General features: G+C 41.3%; 1 protein-coding gene across 2 annotated transcripts in view; it reads right to left on the minus strand.

Moving 5' to 3' along the window:
* LOC133997421 (kelch-like protein 29) overlaps positions 1-24,069 on the minus strand; it is a 215,909-nt gene that overhangs the window by 129,324 nt on the left and 62,516 nt on the right. For both annotated transcript variants that reach the window (XM_062436992.1, XM_062436993.1), the window contains exon 3: positions 3,021-3,332. In XM_062436992.1, the coding sequence (XP_062292976.1) occupies positions 3,021-3,293 (273 nt within the window). In that variant the 5' untranslated portion in view covers positions 3,294-3,332. The remainder of the gene's footprint in view (positions 1-3,020; positions 3,333-24,069) is intronic.

Genomic DNA, 24,069 nt, shown 5'->3' on the forward strand with positions numbered 1-24,069 from the left:
ATTCATGACACAGTAATACTTAAGGGAAGCAAAATCTGACAGGTAGCTTTTGTAAGAAAATGGTATATGATTACAGGTGTTATAGTCAAATAATACTTTGACACTTTGAAAAAACAAAGTAATCCAAGTTTGTAACACTGTCACACTGCCACAATGATGGGGAAAAAATAATATAATGGTGAAAAGGAACTTCAACTTGCTTAGCTGCTGTGGTGCTAAAGCCGGATTGTTGTTCATTTTTGCAAATCCAATAAGCTATAATATGAGCAACAACTTCTTTTGAAAGAAGTAAATTTAATCATCACCTGGTAATTTGAATGTTGAGAGGAACTGATATTCTGAAGAAAATGTGCTGTGGATTACAGTATCGCTATCCAACAACTACAATGGGATACAAAGTGAAACTACGTTCTGCTGACATGCTCATGTCCTGTACATCAGCAGGAGACAGAAATAGTTCTGGTTATTAACATTATGGATTTAGTGTGTGCAGTGACTATATATCCGTGACAACTGTACAAAAATACATAAAAATTAATTAATGGCCCGACAGGGGATAACAAAGTGTAGCTCTAAATTAACTATAGTCCACCGTTCCATGTGGTTAGCTTTACATCAGGATGAACAATGTGACCAGATGGTACTTTTTTCTACTCTCAGCATTTGTCCTACACACACCCTCACATATTCACACCTACGCACATGTGCATGCACACACACAGCACCAATATCATGTCAACCAGACAACTCTTTCCATCACTACTGTAGCTCAAGCAAACCACAAAAATGTATAAACAGACCACACAGAAACAAACACTCAAACAACATACTTGTTCTGTGTCCCATTTTAGATGAAGGGAAAATATATCTCTGCTTATACACACTTGTAAAGGTTTTCTTACATAGATTAATATGTGCTCGAGTATCACTCTCACACACAAAAACAGTCGGTGTTGGTCGGTCAGTACATGTCCTGCTGCTGGACTGTGTCCCCAATTGGGCTGTTGTGTTTATGAAGAGAGAGTCTCCAAACAGTGGAGATCAATAACAACCTGTCAGCTTTTTAGTGTAGCCATGGAAAGAGTGGAGACACAGGGACCAAGGAGAGAGAGCTGCATCTGTCCATCAGACTCTTTGTGACCCCCAACAGCTTTGATCAAAGATGACAGAAAGAGAGAGAGAGCAAGTAAGGACAGCAGACAGCAAGGAAGAAGATAGAAAGACAGGCTCCTATGGTGTTGGCCAGCTCCTAAGGCCACTGTTTCTTTTCTAGGCTGTAATTAAAGCAGAGCCAAGACTCTGGATATTTCTCTTTTTAAACGCTGCAGGTCTCTATTGCCTGTCTTACAAAGGATTGTCAAAGGCAAGACCAAGTAGAAAGGTAAATCCCTGAATAAAGCTAACATTGTGGCATATAGGGAAGGCTCTGCATAATATCTGCTGTGTATACTGTACACACACACGCGCATTCCCACATATACTGTACCTTTAAACAAATGTGCACTCACGTACAAGGCAAGGCACCTAATTGCTCTGGCAGCCATTGAATGATGACAATGGCCACGGTGGGAGTTGGCAAGACTTTGTTGGGATGTATGTAATTATTCAGCTGCACAAAAGGAGGGGCCGACGCGGTGCCAGAGCAGATTTACTGTGTCTGTGGTCAGTGCATTCAGCAGGGTTTCTAATGATGTGCACTTACGGGCTAAATTACCAGAGCATTGTTTACCTCTGCTCTTAGTGTGCAGGCCCCACCGAGAGCAAGAGACCGACAAGGTGCCACAGGAAGAAAAGAAAAAAAGCCCAGATGAATCTGCTGAAGTTAAAATTAACCCAAATGATCTGATACTGAGGAGATGTGCTGTAATAAGATGAATAGTATCCATGGAAGCACAGGCAGGGGAAAGGCTGAAATGTTTAGCTCTTTTTTGGTAAAGTCCCCTCTCTTCACATGCTGCTGACAGCCAGCTAGCTAGCAAAACCCCGGACGAGGGCGTGGAAAACACAAACTGTATGGCTCTTGATTATACCATTCAGACATTTCCAATCAGCACTTTTCTGTGTATGGTCTAAACATAAACAGAAATATGGTAAAATATGATCTAGGAATGTTTGTTTAGTAACCACTTATATTGCTGTTTCTTTCACTTGGGGCCTCATTAAAATTCAACAACCTATTGTGCATTAATTTGTTATTATTATTATCATTATTAATATTACGATATTATTATTATTATTATCATTATTATTATTATTATTATTATTATTATTATTATGTATTAATTTTTTTGACTATATAGTGACCGTGCCGAATAATTATTATTAAATAGCACGGTCACTATACTGCCTGGTGATAATCTATAAGAGGTTAGAAAAGGAGCAGTGTGCAGCCACAAGAGAATACGTTGTTGTGTTTTCTTTACTCTGTGTTACATAATGACATGGTCCTTTTGTTTGCATTTTAAGAAAAGCACTAACTATAAATACTTCTGAAAGCAGTAGCACCCATCTGAGCCGCTCTCTGCGGTCATTTACATAATGACAGAAGGAAATTACCAAGGAGGTAAAGGCAGGACAAGCCTGCCATTTGGCAGAGAGAGAAAATTAAGATGGAAGGGAAATTGTTTGGCAAGAATGTGGCATTGGGCAGTCACAGTACAGAGAGAGCAGCAGAATTGGAGTGAGGGATAAGTGAGAGAGAGAGAGTGGATAGGCTGGAAGAGCTGAGAGTTGAACCATGAAGACAGGCATGCCAGGGAGTTGGACAGTGCAAAAACATTTGGAGAAAGTGTGAAAGGAGAACTGGTAGACAGTGAGAGAGAGGCAAGTTGGAACGCCTCAAAAGCATGGAGAAAGCAGGATTATGTCCAGCTGGGGAGCCATCACAGATTAAAAAGTTGTCACAGGGAGAAACAAAGACTATAAAGAAACTTGACAGAGGAGGAGAAAAGAGCGACAGGTTTCCAAGACATGTCAGAGAGAAGCAGGTGTCCTGTCCTCCATTAGGATGAGGCTCTTACCTTGGCTGACGCTGGAGTGACCGATCCTGCTGTTGGGATGCCTCGCTTGACCGCTATGTCGCTGCTCGATGTTGTCACGGCAACTGTAACCGGGGTGGGGAGGAGGGAGGGGATGACGGGGAGGGGAAGGAGCCCCGGACGGTTGTTGCCATTGACAACTGCAGAGGCACAGCTATGATTGGCTCCTCCATTGTGGAGGCCAGAAGGACGGATGTCTCTCCGCTCCCAGGGTCCCCGGTAGTCCCTCTCAAAGCGGTGGTGGTGGCGTGACATCACTTCCTCTTCCTCTCAGAGGGAACAACGGGGGCAGGCCTGCAGGAAATGGACAGGAAGATGGGAACAGGTCAGATTTATAGATTACATTTTTTATTAAATTATGTAAATGTAGCAAGAGACAGACAGGAAGGTTTCAAGGGTAGAAAAAGGCTGGAGGACAAAGAGAAAAGCCAGACACCGAGTGAATTAAGGAGAGAACATGTTGACATGGAGGTGTAAACGCTCCCAGCATCTGCTCCCATTGCACCTGACTGACATGAACACACTGCGGCTCATTTGTTGCCTCTAATTCCTATTCTCCAGTCATTAACGAGGGCTGCGACAAGAGGGAGAGGAATGAGCACTGCTGAGCAGGTCTATAAAAAAACATCATTAGTGCCAACACTAGACGGAGCTAAATTTATTTTTCAACGCATCTACGCTTCAATATGATAGGTTAAAACAATACAGCCGAGTGAGATGCAAACAGGTACATACTCAGACAAGTTGTCCTGAGGACAGCACAGCAGTATCATGACCTTGTGGTCAAAACTCATTCATCTGAATAGATAAATACCCCTGCAATTACAGCTCATCTCATACATCTAATGGCTGGTTAATTCAATCAGATTGCCCTTGAAGTGCATTTGAGGGTTCTCCCCTTTTCAAGCACAGCAGGCTGTGATAGGCTAAGAGGCGACAGTGAGCTGGAATTACATCAGTATGGGGCATGGTGCTATTGTGTAGAATGAGCGGCGTATCACTCTATATTATATCATAAATCAAAGCAGTGCAGGATCTGAGTAGAGAAATCCATCACTGAGGGGTTTGTCGCACATTGTACTCCTCCTCACCAAAGGCACGTTATGCTTCCAAAGCCCTTGATAACAGATGAAATAAATAAATAACAACCTCAAACCAGGTTCAGCGAGCCCCATGCAAAATCCCCCTGGTCTGTAAGGAGAGAATGACAGCAGATGATAAGTCTTTATTCTGCACGCTGGGGTCTGTCACGCTGCTTCTTGCCTCACAGAGGCGCGAACGCCTTGAAATGCCAGCTTCTCTGTGTGTATCTCTGTGTGTGTGTGTGTGTGTGAGTGACTGTACAAAAGCAGTATATACTACAAGTGAATGACAGCGTAGGCACATAAATGTTTCAGCAGGATGTAATGAGAACACACATGTTCAAAACTCCAATGTAGTATGTAAGCGAGTGAGCAGGCTGTTGGAAATAAACTAAAACTGTAAAGCTTTGATGCAAGCGATACACCATGCAGCCTGTGGTGGGGGCACTGGCCCTACTGAATCTTTACCTGCTGTGACCATCCACTTATTTACCCACTAAAACACTCACTTTCTCTCTCTTCACTGCTCTCACTCTGTTCTGCTCTACTTTATTATTTTTCTTTGTGCAATTTATTCATAATATCCCCTTCATTTATTTCTCTCTCATACAAGTGCTTCTCTGTCCAAACATCCATGGTGAGCAACTAAAAAGCTGTGGGACAACGCTCCCACGCTCTCTTTCTCACTCTCTCTGCAATAACCTTTCTCCCTCTCTGCAGTAACCCCTTTTAATAACCTCAAATTTTCCAATAGAATAAGCTTGTATTATCTCTAAAAATATGTGAAACAGAGGGAGTAACAAGGTGCTAGTCCAGCGGAACAATGGCAGGGTTTGTGCCAGGTAATATTCTCTGTTATCTCCTGAGCTCCACACCTCAGCTGAGAAATAAGAGGGCAGCCAGAAAGTTCCTCCACATAAAAACAGGAAGAACAACATTTAAAAAAAAAAGAAATGACATTATCTCCTCAAAAGTCAGAATTGGGAGCAAAACACATTTTTGCATTCACAATTCTACACAATGTATTTTTTATCCTTTTCATTTGTGAAGTGTGTACATGCTGCTGCTGTGCATCTGAGTCTAGACAGTTCTGTATTCTGTTTTGTCTCCCAGTAAACCATCAGAAACAAGGTTGCACTGGAGAATAAATCAACTTGATCATGTGGATTGAACTGAACCAAAGATAGTTTTGTGGAATAACATTCAATAAGAGTGCAATATGAAGCACAGGGACAGAGAATGAACATTGAGTGAAGTGGATGATATTTACACAAGAAACAAACATTTATCCCATAATGTCTGTCTGCTCCTCCAGGCTTTCATTCAAAAGTGGAAAAAACCTCTTACATGAAATTAATAAATTAGTAAAAGTCATGCAGGTATCTTATGAAAGGTTTTATACACACCTTCACTTAAGTGAAATTATTTTTTCTAAGTGTTCACACCAAAATTCAATTACCCAACAAGTCCTCATGCTGAAACACCAGAGTATGCAGTTTGTATTTTCTGATCTGCCACTTCTACGGTTGAGGTATGGTTAATGTTAGGTCATTTAAACTACTTTGTTCATGTTTGAGAAAGTCTGGTCATAGTTAAAAGAAACCAAAGCCTAGTTAGCAGGAGATGAGATGTGAACCACATGTCAGGTGTCCAATTCAGACAATTTTCACAGTTTAACACACCTTTAATCTATTCTTTTTTCTGTGTGGATTTTATTTTATCTATATTTGTATCTATATATAGATAAAAATCCACAAAAGGAATTTTATATCATATATCATCAATATATATTGTAATATACTATGTAATTTGCAATTTGTTCTTAGGTCACATAAAAACATTTACGACATATCCATCAAATTAAATACCATTTCAATTCAAGGCAATTAAACACATGATGCAAAAATAATATAAAAATACAATATGTCATTTATGGTATACATTTGTATTTAGTAATTTGTTTTCACATTTTGATATTGATACATTAGGTTTATTTTGAATACTATATTTCAGGTGGACTTCGCAAGGGTTATTGGTTATATTGGCACTCATGTAGCCTTTATTCTTTCTTTAAATGCTAGAATATATGTACATACAGAATAGTTTTATTATTATTTATGAAAGATAGTTAGAGACATAATAAGACTTGTGTTTTTGTGAAATAGTTTAGGGCAATATGTTCCTGATAGGACCCGTGATAGCTTGTTGTATTCTGTAACAGAATGTAGCACTGCATTATATTGTGTAACATTGTTAATGGATGTAGAACATTAAGCTTGTAATTTATTGATCTGAGGTGTGATCCAACACATGAAACAAGAAACTCATTCAACCTTCCTCCTGCACGTGTAAGTAGAAGAAAGTTGGATTTTATTAAATAGAAGTCAAAACTAAATTGTTTACAGAGCTTTAGATTTCTTAAAATGGTCACTACACAAAGTTTTATTAATGTAGTCTGGCTCTTAAATTTACATCATTATCCAAAATGACCTAATACACACAGATTTATTAAAAGAATGGCTAGCTGCTGAATATCCTATTGTATTGCAGTATATAAAGTTATGTTTATCACCTACATTCCCCTTTGATATCATATGTAAGTATGTTAAGTTGATGGATACAATTGACAAATGCTGTTGTTTTTTGAAGAGAGCATCTCATATTATCATGTCTCAAATTCTATCACCTACTTACCCAAGTGGCATTTTCAGAATCTTGGCACTATATTTGAATATGTGCACAATCCTGTAAGTGAATTCCTGTCATCCTTGCTTTCACTATGCATGTCATTGTGTGCTGTGTAACTGGAGGCTGGCAATTGATCCCTGCAGAACGAGTGCCACCGAGACAAATCCCACTATATTTATGGTCCTTGGTGAACAGAAGGATTTAAGCTACTAATTACAGTCTTATATTCTCTTCACAATGATGTTTCAGCTACTCCTTTAAAGTCTTTGTGTGTGCCTGCATGTGTGTATGAGCTCACGTCACCTTGAGGTTCGGAGTGTGTGCTATGTGTTTTCTGAAAGTGAGTACAAAGAGTGTTCTCAGAGGCGCCTGTGGAAACACACCAAACACACCTGTGGACACTGCCAGACTAGATGAACACTTAAATACATCACATCTACAATGACACTTTGCTCTGTGCTGCATGGCTCTAGGGAGAAGGTGCCAATAAAGGTTTGCCCATTTTCTTTCACATCCAATGAGCTTACTGTCAGCCCTGGACAAGACAACGGTCTTTCTGAGGAGCGATGATAACCTTTGCTGCAAGGCTCGCATGTGAAGCCAAGCTTTTCAATTTCATAAGAAATTAATGACAGCGTTTTAGTCATACCCTAAAGCAATTAATGATATTCTTCAGCTACTGCAATCCTGTCAGCATGTTAATAATCTTACCTGAAAGTATCAGAGTTTCCCACGCCAAGTACTATCTTCTAACTCTGGCTGCTACTTAGAAAAAAACAGCTGATGACTAAGAATTCTTTGCAGGGAGATGAAAATCTAAACAAATGATTAAAAACACTAATCCTCTAGAAGCCCAAGTAGCAACAAAAAGGCTCTGGTTTCCAACAAAAACAGAGGAGCTGAAAATTCAAGTGAGAAATACCATGTCAGCAATCAAACCTAATGAGCTGACTGACTGGCTGACTGGCATCTCCATTGTGTTGTCAGTCACGTTATGAGTTAAAAGCAGTCAGCTGCAGTGGAGGCAGGTGTGTTGGTCGCTGTGCTTTTTAGACTCTTGTTTCAAAAAACGACTATTCTAGCACTGCTGATGCGTCAGAATGTAAATTGCAACCAGCATACGATGTTCCAAATGAATGTGCAACTGAGACAGAAAAGTGAGATTGTGTGGGAGTCTATATACGTAAGAAAAAGACTCAGTAATGGAGTAGAACAAGAGTAATAAGTTTGTGTTTGTATGTGGGCGTATGCCAATGTCTGTACATTTGCAAGGCCAACTGTAGCTGACATCATGATGACCTCATTGCTATTACCATGGAGATGCTCTGCATGTTCCCGTGCTCGTGCGTGAGCTCTACAGTAAGTCCTGGTGGAGCATGTCGGGAGTCTTCGATAACTTCGGTTCATGAGCAACGGCGGAGTGATTAGCCAAAATAAAAAGTTGCCTGGCAGGTGGGAACGTGAGACACACACCCTCGTGAACAGCATCTGTCATTCCGAGGCGGCACGCAGCATGTCGGGGTGTGTGTGACAGAGCTGCGTTAACAAAGACATGTGGGAATACGCAGGGCGCCGCAGATAGACGTGAGGAAAGAGGGAGCATAACAGATGGACAGAGCATGGCAGCTAAAGAGAGACAGTGAGACAGTGTGAGGGAGCGAGCAAATGAGATATAACAGCAGTTAAGTGTAACAGCAGTATGTGTGTGTGTGTGTGTGTGTGTGTGTGTGTGTGTGTGTGTGTGTGTGTGTGTGTGTGTGTGTGTGTGTGTGTGTGTGTGTGTGTGTGTGTGTGTGTGTAGCCTGAAATAGAAAAATAGGTGTTAAGAATGAGATCAGGGTGGGGTAGGCTGTGTGTCATACTTCTGTTCTGGGGTGTTTGGTTTGCTTTGCTTGCACATTCTGCCCTGCGTTTAATATCCCCAGCTCATCCAGTCGCTACAGATACTCCCCAAGAGAAAAGGCTCTCCAATCTCAGACACACACGCGCACACACACACACGCACACAAACAGCCACCTGCTATACACACGAGTCTGCACTAATGTCAATCAAAGAGTCTGGATGGTACAAATGAGGGCCAGGGACAGTAGGTATGCTATAACTTTTACAGGAACAAGATATCAGTGTAAATGAGTGGCCCTGTGGGAGACACGCACACACACAATAACTATCAGAAGCGAACACGCTGGTGTACGTGCATGTATATACACCATTACGGTTGCACACCAGTAAATGTGCTAACAGTTCATCCAGGACAACAGAGGTATTCATCCTGATATTTAAATCATGGTAGTGACTGTTGGTACAGGAATAGCCCCGAGCAAGGCAAGCCACAGTCTCTGGCTTTTTAAATTCTCCTTCTCAGCTTGAGTCTTTACCATCCAAGACACACCAGATAATGAAGACACCGTCTCAATTTTGATGGTGCATCTATCAAATCTGTTTATACAAGAAAGCAAACATACACCAGCATCTGCCCAGTCAAAAAACACAGGTCTCCTTAACTAAGATTTTATTCATTTTTTAAAGGATTATTTTTTTTTATAAAGTATTGATTGATGAAGCAAACTGATCTGCCAGAAAAGAACCGGGGCTTCCTGGGTATTTTTAGCTTTCCCTCATAAGGTCGTGATATACAGTAGGAGAAACTTAATTGATGCTCCAGAAGAAGGAAAAGAAAATCCACAAGAACAACAGAGCGGAAGCCAGAAGAAAGGCAAACACAGGAAAGGAAAAATAGAGTTTTGCATGTAGCTATCTCATGAGCTCAGACGCAGCTTGCACCTTGTATGTGTGTATGTGAAGACGAGAAGCGGGGGTTGCAGAGAGGAAGAGAAAGGCCATCTTCAGGGATAAGAAACATGGATGAATGCAGCTACCTGCTGGCATGGAAACAAACAAGTCTATTGTTGGGATTGGTTCTTAGCATTAGTAGGTCCAATTAATCCCAACAGTTTGAGGGGAATTAGTACTTTACTACAATTCGTACACCTCATTAGCGGTCTGAGTGGAATCCAGAGACAACAGGCAATCAGCAGCGTATCATAAAAAACGTAAGATCTCTCAAAACAGAGCCCACAAGCTTACACGCCATTCACACCCAAAATAGTTTCTGTTTTAGCAGGTAAATAAAGGCACACTATATAGGCTAGTTTTACTTAAATACCTACTGCTCCAGGACAACTGGGATGGATTTGACACGCAAATAAACCTGAACCACAGGGTAATCACCAGCCATTCTGAGCAGATCTTGTTCTAATCTGAATCCAGCACCTCACATTTTCTTATCTCATCTGCCTATTAGGATTTCCACAGAGCTTTCAGAGGGGATGATAGTGAGAGATGGCACTTTGTACATTAATCTGACACCTTGATGGATGAAACACTGGTGGGTGACATGCACACACTGCCTCATTTTGCCAGAGACAGACACTTCCTGATCATCTTCTCTTTGATAAAGCATGCAAGCAAAGGCCAAATCATTCAAAGCGGATAAAAAGGGGATATGGTGTATTAGGTAGGGAAATAAAAAAGGAACTGAAGCTGAGGGTTATTTTTTCTTAAGATGAAGAAATATTGCATATACCTGCACCACTGACAGCAGCATTTCCCCTTTAGTTGTGCATCAGCACAATTCTTTTAGCGTAGAATTATTACCGTAAGTAAAACTTTCTACCAATCTAAGAAAACAGGCAGCTGTGTGTGCGCATGTACTGCATGTGTGTTTTTGCGGGGGATACAACATGATGCAAGGGTTTCCAAGCTGCTTGTTTACAGTCGTTTGAACACACAAGCGCTGTTATTACTTTTGCATGATGAAAACTGCATGGGTCGACAGTCATTTTTCTATCCATTTATGTCATTGCTCACTGGCACCCGTGCAGACAAGAATGACCATGGTGTTATGAAATATTGCAATGATCGAGTTAGTAACACCCTGCCAGTGCTTGATTGTCAGTACACCAGGCATGTGATTAGCCTGAGGAACAGAGACGCACTGCTACCTTCACCACTGCACACCGCACACTGCTGCTCAGTTAATTAAAACACTGACTTTCAACAAAACGCCACATTATCACAACGGCAAGACACGAAGCTGGAGAAAAACCCTGGGGCTAGCATGCACACTTTCCTATCCAGCCTTTCTGAATTCTTTTTCTACTGGGAGTGTGAGCGGCAGTTTTCCAGACGCCAATCACACAGTGTGTTTATGCGTGTGTGTGTATACACGCGTGTGTGTATTCTCTGTGGCCCGTGGCAGCTGTCGCCTTTTCTCTCCTCGCTGCATCCTTTTGCAAATTTCTCTGTTCTCTAAACAAAAACCAACAACGGCATCAAAACAAACAGCTCTCACTGCTGATGCCACACACACACACACAGACAGCAACACAACCCTGCCTATACTATATACTATATACACATAAACACTCAGGGCAGTTGAAAAAAACCAACAGCAACATCAACAAAAAAACTTTATATGGAATGCTGCATTATTGCAACTATTGTGATATGCGTGTGTTAATATAACAACACACATGTGGGTTTGTGTATTCATATGTGTTTAGTTTAGCTATGGTAGCAGGACAACAGTACAAGTGCAAGAATAGTGACTTAATTATCTAAATGGCTGCTGCGGAGATTACTGAGGGCAGTGGGCATCCATCTCTTTCAACACCGCCAGCTTAGAGTGCACGGCCAAGCTGGAAGAGAGATCAGGAGATATAGACATCAATAAGAGAGACGTAGCGGCATTGAGAGAGTGAAAAAGAGACTGAGAGAATTACACGACAGCAAAAGACAGGAGACAATGTGGAAGAGAACAAGCAGAGTGGATACAGTGACAGTGATTTACAATAGATGTTTGCAAGCAGACTGGCCTTCACTACAAAATGCTGCCATGGCATGTGTTAGCAGCATCCACAGCAACAGAGAGTTTTGCCGGAAGCCAGGATCATGACATCACCTCCCCAACGCCCTGCGTATTTCGATTTTACTTTTCCCGTCATTACCATAGAGATGCTCCGGGGTTGGATTGTATCTTGACCCCCTGCGAAGCGACAAAGGCTCTACATTTAGATCTATCCCTCCCTTACATGAGTGGGAATTATTGACTTTTTTCAGCCAAGCGGTTGCCGCGGTCATCCTCAGACCGGAGGGCGTCAGGTTTGATCCCTTCGTGTGCACACTGGGATCCAAGAGCCCTTGAGCAAGAAGTTTAACCCCTACTGGCTCTGGAGACCCCAGTCCTGCTGGTTGAACCTGAACCCTGTCCACAGGAGCAAGAAGAGAATATCCATTTTGAGGCTGACTAAAGTGTGTTATATGAAAATAAAAAAAGATGTAGATGTGTATCTCCTGTGCCTGATCATGCTCTGTGCATGCAAACTCACTGAGCCCACAAACATAGCAATGATTGAGACAGGCAGATGGCAGCAGGACCTTGCCTACCTTGGATCATGGTGACAACCAATGAACATTTCTTTTAGTGTGTGCATCCATAATTATGTGAGTCGAATATTCTTTCGTGCTGTTAGTGTTTATATTTAGCCACAAGTGTATTTTGCAGAGTCAGTTGCTGTTGGATGTATAATGAGAATTGGATACAGCGTCTGAGGTGGGGTGTTGCTCATTCCTATGAAAGTTGCTCAGTGGCACCTGAAGCCAAAAAAAGCCACTTCCCACTGTAGAGAAATACTCAGACGAAAACATACTGCACGTGCTCTATCGGCCCAATGAGTCCATGGAGCAAAATCAGTAGACTTCCATCGGCTAAAACCACTAATTTCCACTTTAGCCCTTCCTGGCTAACTTAAATAGGGATAAAACAATTCAAATTTGCAGGCTTCCAGACTTTCGAAATATGACAAAACCGAATGGATCAAATTATTACAGTGAAACAAGTCATTATCGCAGGGGTTAAGCCGCTCAAAAAATGTATCTGCTGATTTACAGATGTCTCTTTCACAATGTAAAAGTCTTTTGTGGCCCGAGTATATTGTAATTACATGGTTTGGCCACTATGTCAAATTGGCCTCAATGCCTGGCACTGTTCCTGGGGACTTTGTTTGGAAGACATGATTCATAATTCCACCAACTTGTACCAGTCTGTTAGAGTAGTGTTATTGGTGTTATTATGGATCACACTGCTTTTCGTTGCAAGACACATCCTACTCTGCCTGTGATTGGTTTACGCCTGATATGTTTAACCTAACCCTAACCAGTTCCTAACTTTCAGTGAGCCAGATCATTTGGCTTAGTTCAGCACAAAGAAGTGGCTCTTTCGGCTCCCAAATGGCTCTTCATTAATTACTACTTCTGGCTTTTATAATTCAGCCAAATTTAAAGAATGTTCACCTATGACTGGTATGTGTGCACGTATATGATCATGTAAATTATTCAGTGTAATTATGCTAGACTTAATCATTTCCAGATTACCATTATTTTACATTATGTTTAGTATAAAAATGTATAAAAATATTCATGTAAAATTCCATACCATTCCAATTTGAGTCTATTGGCAGCAGATATCAGATCTGTCCTGTAGCAGCCTACTTTAAATTTTGCATGTGTGCATTTCTCCTTAGATTTTGAGGGGGGGAAAAAAGCAGTTCTTGGATGGGAGCAGGCTCCTATTATACACGTAAAGGAGCCAGCTCATAGAGCCAGCTCATAGAGCCAACTCGGTCGCGACCAACACATCACTATCTCACACAGATCCATCCAATACTGTACCACTAAAAGGTGATTTAGAAACGAACAAAATTCTATCTCTAGAACCCATTCTAGTGCTGAAATTGTTTAATGCCTTTATTAAATGTTCTTGTTAAATCAATTTTTTTAGAGGAAATGAGTATGAATGAGCAGCTTATACAGCCAACTTTTCCCCTTGTTAAAAATGTAAGCTGTGGTTCCTGACAGAAGGGACTGTGGTGAGGAAAGAATGCTGATGACTGGAAAGCTCACTGGTTTAAATCCCGAGACTGTCTGGGGAAACAGAGAGTGAGCAAATAACACTCTGCTTTCAACAACTACTACAAATGCACCACTGAACAAGATATAAGTACTGTACTGCAACTTCTCCAAGTCATACTAAATTGTCTCTTTTAGCTTTACCCCATCCAAATTCAAGGGCATCTAGAGATTTAGTATTTTGCTCTTGTGTGAATCTTTGTCGGTATGCAAACTGGAACCCAGGTTATCTGGATGAGGCCCAAACACTGCCTGGCTTTCCCGAGTGTCACCTTTCATTAACAATCTGAATGTACTGTTCATAAAGGTATAACTTTGGTTTAGAAGTAGTGGGGACACAATAATAAATGAGTTTACCTGGAAAAAGTATCGAACAATGCTAATGAGAAAGCCGGACCCATATTGAAATTGTATTATTATTAGTGTAAGCCCTTTTTCTATTATACAGAGGCTGTAGTGTGTGAGTCTAATGCTAAAGTAAACTAGCAGTGAGAGAGAGACTCTGCTTTTCATACACTGCTCGCAGATACATGCTGCAGTTTAAAGTGGATTCATTTTCAAATTTATACAGGTAAATAGAAAAATCTTGCTGTTTTACAATCATGATATTTAGTTTGTCAAAACGCTTTGGAAATATCTGACGGGCTGATGACTATTTTACTGCCAGCCAGCATTAGTAAGAGTAACGTTACCTAGCAAGAGTGTATCAATGTTGGCTCAGTCGAGCCTAAGATCAACAGAGAGGAGAGGGGAGGGGGGACTTGGAAGAGAGACTAGGAGTTTGAGCAGGCACTGTTTCCATAGGGTCCTCGTATGTGTGTTTCTCCTGCAACATTAGTTTTCGGACTATTAAACTGTGGACTGTGAAGGAGTCCTATACTGCCTTCTGAAAAAGTGCAGTGGACATGTCCACTGTACCCCCCCACCCGCTCCAACCCCTCCATAAATTACGCCCCTAGCTGTTTAGCTCCCTGGTGAAAATATGTTGAACTCTTAGGGGGAAAAAAAGCAAACATGAAGTCAAGACTCCATCTGGAACGCAACCCTGAATGAAATAAATGGCTGATAATGGATGGACAGGCTGACACTTGTAGAGTGCAATTTCAAAGGCAATAAGGCTGATTTATCATGCATTTCATTATACACTAGTTCATTTTTTTCTCTAATTTCATTGTTAATGAGTTCTTAAATTTTTCCCCTGAGTGATGGCAACTAAGAGGACATAACTCACTGCACTCTTGAAACAGTTGACATAATAAAGATGCTGGAGAATTGTTCCGACATGGTTTTTAAATTAGTGACTTGTTTTGTATGCTTTGATGAACGGGGCCTTTTTATAGATTTAAGTCAAAATGGAACACTACAAGGAAATATGTAATAAAATCAAAGACCAAAGTTTCTTTTTTAGAGTTGATTACAATAAAAGCTAAAGCAAAACAGAGCTCAGACTGCCAACTCAGTCAGCTCCAATATTTTCTGTCACGGTCAATGACAGAGCCTTGAGTCAGTCGGTCTTCACTGCCAAACACACAAAGTTTGCAAGTACGATCACATAACACAACCCTATCCCTAACCCAGGTGAGCGCACACAAACGTACACCCAGGACAGCGCTCTTTCCCTGATTAAGCCAGGCCATCTGCTTGAGTCCCCTGTCACCGCTGATGGCTGCTGTCTGCTGTCTGTCCAGGCTGGCCCCTGGCAAGCCAGAAATCCCCCAGCGTGATCCAACGGCATATTAATCTCCTCAAATCTCAACCTTTTCGAAAGGGCAGATGCCACGGTAACCTCAGTGCACTTGTTCAGGGCAACATCATCTCACTCTCTCAAATACACGATTCTGTCACTTCTACCTTAGATGACATAAAAAGTGAAGGAGAGGCGAGTATATTTTCTTTTCCCCTTGTATCCTTCTCTTTCTCTCCACTTATCTCATGTCCCTCGGTGCTTTCTCTAAAAGCCATTCTCTGTCTCTGTCCGTCGTTTCATATCTGTATGAACACAGTGGCTTTTCAGAGCGCACAGTGAGTGGCGCCGCAGCCCGGTCTGGCCCAAAGGAGCAGTTGGAGTGGTATAGATTAATGGCCCAGGAGACAGCCTAGGCAAGTGGAATGAACAAATAGAGAGACCACTGAAATGACTGAAAAGAAAAAAGAGAGGGGGAGTTGGGGGGAGGAGAGGTAATGATAAGGAGAACGAGGCGTACACTAAATTGTAGAGAGATACTGACTGGGAGATGTGTTTTGTCACAGTGTAGTTACATACCTGTCACACGCTGACAGAGTGAATTAAATCTGAATGGGTCCATGTGCGTCATCCCACATGGATTTGTGACCCCACTCCCTCCCAACCTGAGTTGGATGAAGGTTGGACACTGCCTGGATTTAGTAAACATTTCCATTTAGGAATGGAAATTTAATTTTGTGCTACTCAGGTTTAAATGACATTTATGACCGTTTACATTCTACTAATCCAGAAAAAGTGACTTAAAAACAGAAAGAAATCGAAAAAGGAAGAGAGAAGGAGAACCAGTGGGTATCAACTTTATTTGGTACTTATTTGGTATAATTATGTGTAATTTTAAGTAATTCTACAAATTAACTGTGTTGTTTGTGGAGCTACAGTTGCAGGCTGAACGGTGACAATGTGTGATAGCACATTTAGTAAACATTTCCATTTAGGAATGGAAATTTATTTTAGTGCTACTGAGTTTTAAACAACATTTATGACCATTTATATTCTTCTATTCTACGAAAAGTGACAGAAAGAAAGAAAGAAAGAAAGAAAGAAAGAAAGAAAGAAAGAAAGAAAGAAAGAAAGAAAGAAAGAAAGAAAGAAAGAAAGAAAGAAAGAAAGAAAGAAAGAAAGAAAGAAAGAAAGAAAGAAAGAAAGAAAGAAAGAAAGAAAGAAAGAAAGAAAGAAAGAAAGAAAGAAAGAAAGAAAGAAAGAAAGAAAGAAAGAAAGAAAGAAATAGAATAAGCAAGAGAGAGCGACTTTGGAATAATTATGTGTAATTATGAGTAATCCTATAAATTAATGGGGCTGTCATAATGTGAACACTACCACAAATCTGCAGTCAGAGACAGACAGTGTGGGTTTTTTAACAGTTAATTATAGGACAGAGATGACAAAAAAATAATCTCAGTATTGGTGAAGCTGTTTATATGACGTCATCAATCTGACACCATTTCAGTTTGAATTCTACTGTGTTTCATATTGTTATTAAATGGTGACATCATATTGTATATGATGTGACAGCAACATGATGCATTTGAAATAAACATGAGACACCACTTTTGCTAAAAACAAAGTTGGAAGGAGGCAGTGGTGAACAGGATTGAGGAGTTACAGTAAGCCAATGTCTCTAACATAAAAACAATGGAGTTATAATATACCAGTCTAATGTGGATGGTTATTTTGTAGCAGCCTGGTGTGATTTGCATGTGATTTTATCAAGGTAAAAACGACCATGTGTAATAGCACTGCACTGTGCCAGAAACATACAGAAAAGCAGCATACATTTTCAGCACAACGTTGTGACGGCCTCATGGCCTCTAACCTAAATTGATTGGTTGTATGGGATTTGGGGAGTGGCTCATCAGGAGAGATGATCAGCACCTGGATTGGTGTGAATGCCCCTTTATAAATAGAGCTCTGAGCATTTACTCTATCTCTCCTGTTTGAGTTGCTGGGTTTGTTTGAGCTTTGGTTATTTATATTTTTGTTTCATTTTACATTCATACACATTCACACACACCCATACATTACTGATGAACTGACATACATAGTTATTTTAGTTTAATTCAATAAATGTATTTTTTCTAGTTTAAAGTCATGTGTGGTCTCCATCTTTTGTCTTACTTCTGAGCCAGGTTGTGACAACGTCAAAGACTCAACTTCCACCAAAATACCAAAAACTCTCTTTGTACTGCCTCATATGAATGAACCTCCCACCTTATTTCACCTTTCCACCCACCTGTGCACTGTGCGTGTTGTGCTCAGCATGATGTGCTCGGGCAAAGTGAATTACAAGGCCAGGAAAATATGGAACTGTCATTGCACTGCTTGTGCTGGTCTTTGAACGGCCACAAAAATAAGGCCCTAGGAGTCTACAGCCCTGCCTGCAGCTATGTGCTGCTGTACATAGTCACAGACCAACTCACATATTGACAGGCTGACATTGCCCTCCCTACACTCGCACCAATGCCTATGGGTCCAAAACCTCATGTGTGAGTCACTTTATGGTTAATATATTTGGGATTTGAACTTTTGGCGAAACAAGCAATTTGAATATGTCACCTTGGGCTCTGGGAACTTGTGGTGGATATGCTTTAAGACTTGGACATTTTATAAAGGATATGATTGTTAACTCAATCAAATCACCGACAAGTTAACAGATAATAAAAATAATCATTAGCTGCAGTCCTAATTACAAGTTTAATATTCATCATACATGGCTCTAAGTGTGTGTACAGTCTTATTTCTGAATTCTCCTTGGGTGTATTGAAAAATGATGGGTAGTAAGACTACTAAACAATTTGAAATCTGCCACAAACCTGAAGTGGCTGCAATGTTTGCTGTGATTTATTGAAAGAATGAATGAATGAATTGTGCTGCAGCTACATTAGATAGAATTACAGCGGGAAATTCTTTTTCATTCTTTGCCCTCTCTTTGTTTCTTTTATTTTCACTCTCCTGTTACCTCCCAGCGCCCTCCCTTCCTTACCCATGCCTCAGCTGTGCTCTCACACACAATCAGCCACATGAGTCCAGGGCCAACATAGATGAGAGAGAGAACGAAAGACGGGGGAGCAATGGAGGTTGTTGGGCAACATCAGAGATAGCGGAAGTGAAGTGAGAGATAAAAGGAGAAGAGAAAAGAGAAAAGAAGAAGCGAGTAGAGGAGGAAAGGCAGTGACAGAGAGGTAAAATGAGAAAGCCCAGTGAGATAGAGAAAAGGTGAAACACACACACACACACACACACACACACACACACACACACACACACACACACACACACACACACACACACACACACACACACACACACACACACACACACACACACACACACACACACACACACACACACACACACACACACACACACACACACACACACGTTCTTTAATCAATACGGTGGGAATGTGGCCCCATGGTAAATCACTTTCCTGGCAATAACAGAGAGCAGCCACTATCCCTCTTTTTAATATGTTGCCAGAGTGTCAGTGGGTGATACACAGCAATATATAGCATGGAGGATGGGAGCGAGAGGAGACGGAAAGTGGGGTAGTCACGGGTGTGTGAGTGTGTATTGGGGGAGGTTGTGATGTATAGGCCTGGACAGTTGGTCTGCACTCAGATAAAAGAGGGGAATCATGATTAGGTTGTGTAAAATGTCCATGCCAAAACACACTCACACACCCACACACACACAAAGAGAAAAGCTGGTTGGTTGGAGACCCCGTCCTCTCTTTCTCCCCCAACCCCCTTATTGTGTGTCCATTCTCATAAGCTCTCAATGCATCAAAACCTGCCTTCCACTGAACAAGGATCCCCTATAATATGAGAGGGGCAAAGAAAATCATCGCAGGGGTAAGAACTATCACTCTCCTCTTCTGGTCACATCGATTAACGTGATATTGAAGGCCAGGCAACTTTTCCACCTTGGCCTCAAGTCTGCCTGTCATCGTCCAGAGAGCCACCAGATTACACAATGCCCTGGCAGGTTGACCATCACTTACCTATCTGACCGCAGGGTGCATCATCCACCATGTCTTTTATTGACTTGATTCCATCTCGCTCAATCTCATCTTCGCCCGCTGTGTTTGAAACCGCTCAGCAAATGTTGTTACCGTAAACGAGAACGGCTTCTCAATTGACTTGGGTCCCCTTTAAAGTGGTGCTAAATAAGTAATGGGGCGTCTCATCTGCTTTGGCTAGCCAGTAGCTGGATGGGTTACAGTAAAGGGAGATTAATGGATGGGAAAATGGAGATAAATGTATAAGCTAAATGGAAGCACCAAGCCTGTGACGAGACCCAGTGACATATAATCTCAATGCACAGCTGGACAACTGTCAAAGTGTGTGTCCCTACAAGGTGAGTTACAACATACAGGTAAGCCAATGTTTTCACTGATGGTCATGGATTTATTTTAACACTTGACCGAAGTCACGGTATTAGTACGATCTAAACCTGACTCATTTTTGTAGAAGTAACAATGGGATGAGTAATGAGTGTCTGGATAAAGAGTTTTTCAGGAAAAAAATGGCCTGTTAGATAAATGAATAGTGACCTGGATTTGACCTAGTTGCAGTTTCATAGTCAGAACACACGGATGAGAGACATTGGATATGTTATTGACCCTATCACTAAAATACAGAAAGAATAATAAGATTAATATAAACACAGTATATAATAGTATGAGAGTATGGGCACATAGAGAATATGTTATCTGAATTATATGAATGTATAACTGGACTGTCATGATTTGTGTCTTCGTGAATGCACTTTTAAATACCAAAAGTCATTTGCGTAGGCAGAGGCAACACTTCAGACAGGGTTCGCTGCAATTAATGACAGGCTGACTCAATCTGGCAGCTAAGACCAGCACCACCACAAAAACATAAGCAAAATAAAAAAGCAGTACAGCTGAACAATGACAGATGAGGAAATACACAAGTCCTCGACCACAGAGAGCTGCTTTATTAAGGTTGTTGAATGAAGATGAAAAACTGAGGTTCCTTAGTTAATGCAAAAACATTATTGGTTATTTGATTTTCTGCATACTGTTTTTGTTGTCGTGGGACATGTGATCCACTTCCTCAATGTACCTTTGGCTCCACTGCAGTAACTGTACCTATTCTGGCTATGCCAGGACAGGTTTTCTTTTTTCAAGGGTGTGTAGTCAGACGTGGAATCACTGGACAACACATCACATATTTTTCAATCATTCATGCATGCAATTCAGTTAAAGTCAATTTTTTTTATTTGTATAGGGCAATGTAAAGAATTTCTCTCAGGGGACTTTACAACCTGTACAGTAACAGAACCTTCTCCATTCTGAGACCCTTGATTTGAATAAGAATAAAACTCCCTAAAAAAACCCTTAACTGGGAAAAATGGAGGAAACCTGAGGAAGAGTAAAAGGGGAGGGATTGCTCTCTCAGGATGGACAAAATTGCAATAGATGTGTGTACAGAATAGATCAAGAAAGCAAAATCGCAAAAATACAACATGGACCAATAGGATGACAAAATTATAAGATGGATTGATAACTGAAAAATCTAGAATGCTGATACTTTTGACTTTTCACATATTTATATTTATTTATATGTATTCTATTTCTGTGTTTCAAATAAAAAAATAACAGCTGGCGCTTGCTTTAATTCAAAACACTGGTGTGGTTTGAGATGCCTCCACTCTGGGTGGTAGATACTACTGTATGTAATTAATGTAAATGCTAGAAGCTGGATTCTGCACATGAATATAGTTGTCGACTTTCTGACAGACTGAGGCTCCTCTCATCTCTGCTTTGTTCCTACAGTCTTGCGTCTTCCCTGACAGTGCCGTTGACAGGCCAAACCACACACAGCACAAACCCCGCTACAATCAATTCACTCAATTTTATCTTAATTAGCTGACCACAAAGAGCGGCACATTACTACTGAACGCAGATGAGGTGTCTTGCTCTGCCTCGATCTAGCTGTCGCTTTAAAGACATTTTCTGTATTGCTCAAATTTCACACATCACATTTTAATGACATGTGGGTCTAATGACCTGTGTTAAGTCATAGGCTGTGACAAACCCATGACACATGACCAAGACTAACCAGTTTGCATCCATTTCATCAACATCAAATGAGAGACGACTTATCTCATGATCGGCATCAAAGGAATTGCCATGGACAGAAGAGGATCTTTCAATGCTTCCTCGTAAGCAGGCTTTTTAACCAGCCGCTTGTCATTTCCAATGCAAAAAATGAACTGTTTGAACCAGGCATCTTATTCTGCTGGTGAAATATGAGCTATGGTATAGTTCTAGTATAATCCACAATGCCCCTGGGTGCTGCATAAAGAAATGTGTTTAAATCAGATGGGCTCACCATAGAAACAGTTTAGGAGTCAGTGTAACACTCCTCCTACCAGTTCCTACACTGGGGCTTTGTAACCACTGAGGATAATGGATGTCTCCACAGGCATATGTTCATAAATAAAACAAGCCAAGGTACTCGCCCGGTATTAACTGCACTTTTTTTTTTTTTTTTTTTTTTTACGTAAAAGGGGGAGTCAATGCTAATGGAACACATGCAAAGCAAATAAGGACAGTTCTGTGGTCTTTTGACCTCTGGTGTCTACGAACATGACTGCATGTAGCGAGGAAATTCAGAGGGAAACCTGTATCTAGAGAGGAATAAATATGTGGATAATATTTTCTGCACTCAGCAGTGATGGCAAAAAAAAAGCTGTGAAATGTAGAATTTGATATGCTGTGAGGGTCAGCCCCAGGTTCTCTGGGACCAGTGGTGGAAAAGCAGATGAGCCAGAAATGGTAGTATGAAGTGTGTTTGTGTACAGCAAGCAAAAAATACATCAGGCTCTCGTATGCATTCACACACTATGTATGGATGGGCTGAGACCTGAGCTATGACAGCAGCAGCATGGAAAAACATATTAACGTGTAAAAGATACACTCGCTGCTTGTGTGGTTGTGTGCTGTAGAGATGAATGTAAAGGCTGCTAGACGACATATGTGATTTGTGTGTGAGAGGACTAAAGGAAGAAAGTTAAGGAAACAAAGAAGGATGACATAGAGGAGGAAAAAAGTGGCGAGGTGGGGAGGGGGGCTTCACAGCAGAGCAATAATTTACAGGTATTGTAAAAGCAGGGCTGGCGGGGATGTCAGTAAAACAAAAATGCCAAGCCGTTCTCTGGAGGGAGTGAGGTTTTATACATTTCTACAGACATTTTTCATCAGAGGACAGTGGAACACTTTCTCGAGTAGTCCCTCCTGAACCTTCAAGTAGGGCAAAGTGCTTTCTTTGGAGCTATTTTTTAATTGCCATGTAAAGGTGAATTCAAAATATGACAAGAAGCAGAGATGGAAAAACTTGACTTATAAAGGACATGTTATCTACAAAATGTATTATTATGAAAAAATGTCATCAATTGTAATTGTAAACAATTTTGCATCTTGCATTTGCCTTTTTTCTTCATCTTTGTATCATTCCACTGATGCAGCTGCCATTGGATCAGTTTCCAACCCTCCACACCTAGTTTCCTCTGAAGCTGAAGCACAGAGCGATGGGTTAAGGGCTGTTATTTCATGCATTCCCTCAGGCCCCTTCACTTTGATAAAGGTTGCATACCTCTCGCTCTCTCCTGACACTTCCACCTTGCAACCCTTGTCCCCTCTCAGCGCGCCCTTTCCCTCCGGCAGAGTGCAGTTTACCGACCATGACACAGCGTGCCGGCTGGATAATCCCAGTGAGACTGAAGTGCCATTAGGAAAGGGAGGCCGCTAAAATGCCAAACCATATTACCAACCCCCTCCTCTATGGGTTCTCGCTCTGTCTTTTTTACAGAGGGCACATGGTACTGCAACTGTTCATTAATGCAAGGAGGTGGGGGAAGGGTCACACACATGAAACTCCTTCCGTCATTCAGTCACTTATCTATGGTGAAAAGCATGACTACATTGCGGGTGCCCTTTGACTACGGGGGCCAAGGAGGGAAGAAAGGAGGTGTGTGATTGTGTGGGTGCGTGGTGTGTGTGTGTGTGTGTGTGAGTAACAGTATAGTTATGACGCTACCTGCCGACACTGGCAGCCTTCAAAGTTAATGGAACACCTGTATGCACACTGTGTAAAAAAGCGAGAGTGAGAGGCACGATCGGTGTGGATCGGCGTGTGGTTTTTGCACACTCGTGACTGCGCATATGGCTGTGCATGTGTACATTATTCACTGGAAGAGCTGTGAGCCTTGAGACACCACAGCTCAAAGGAAATGGTAAAAGAGACGCCACAGAGCGCTGCCACCGGTCATTTCTGTCAGCGGCACAGGAGAAGAAGAAGAAGAAAACCATCTCCCTACAACACAGTGCATTTTCAGGGGGAAAGAGTGGGAGTGTGTGAATACCGTAGTAGAGCCCGAAGGTGAAACATATCAGAGAGGTACAAAAACTGTGAAAAGAATTAGGTCAGAAGAAAAAATAAAACATTTAACTTCTGTGTGGCAGATCAGTGTAGTTACTTTGAAAACAATGGCGTTTTAGTGACATATTTCCGTAAT

Source organism: Scomber scombrus, chromosome 17 (assembly GCF_963691925.1).
Source record: "Scomber scombrus chromosome 17, fScoSco1.1, whole genome shotgun sequence".
NCBI classification, from domain to species: Eukaryota; Metazoa; Chordata; class Actinopteri; order Scombriformes; family Scombridae; genus Scomber; species Scomber scombrus.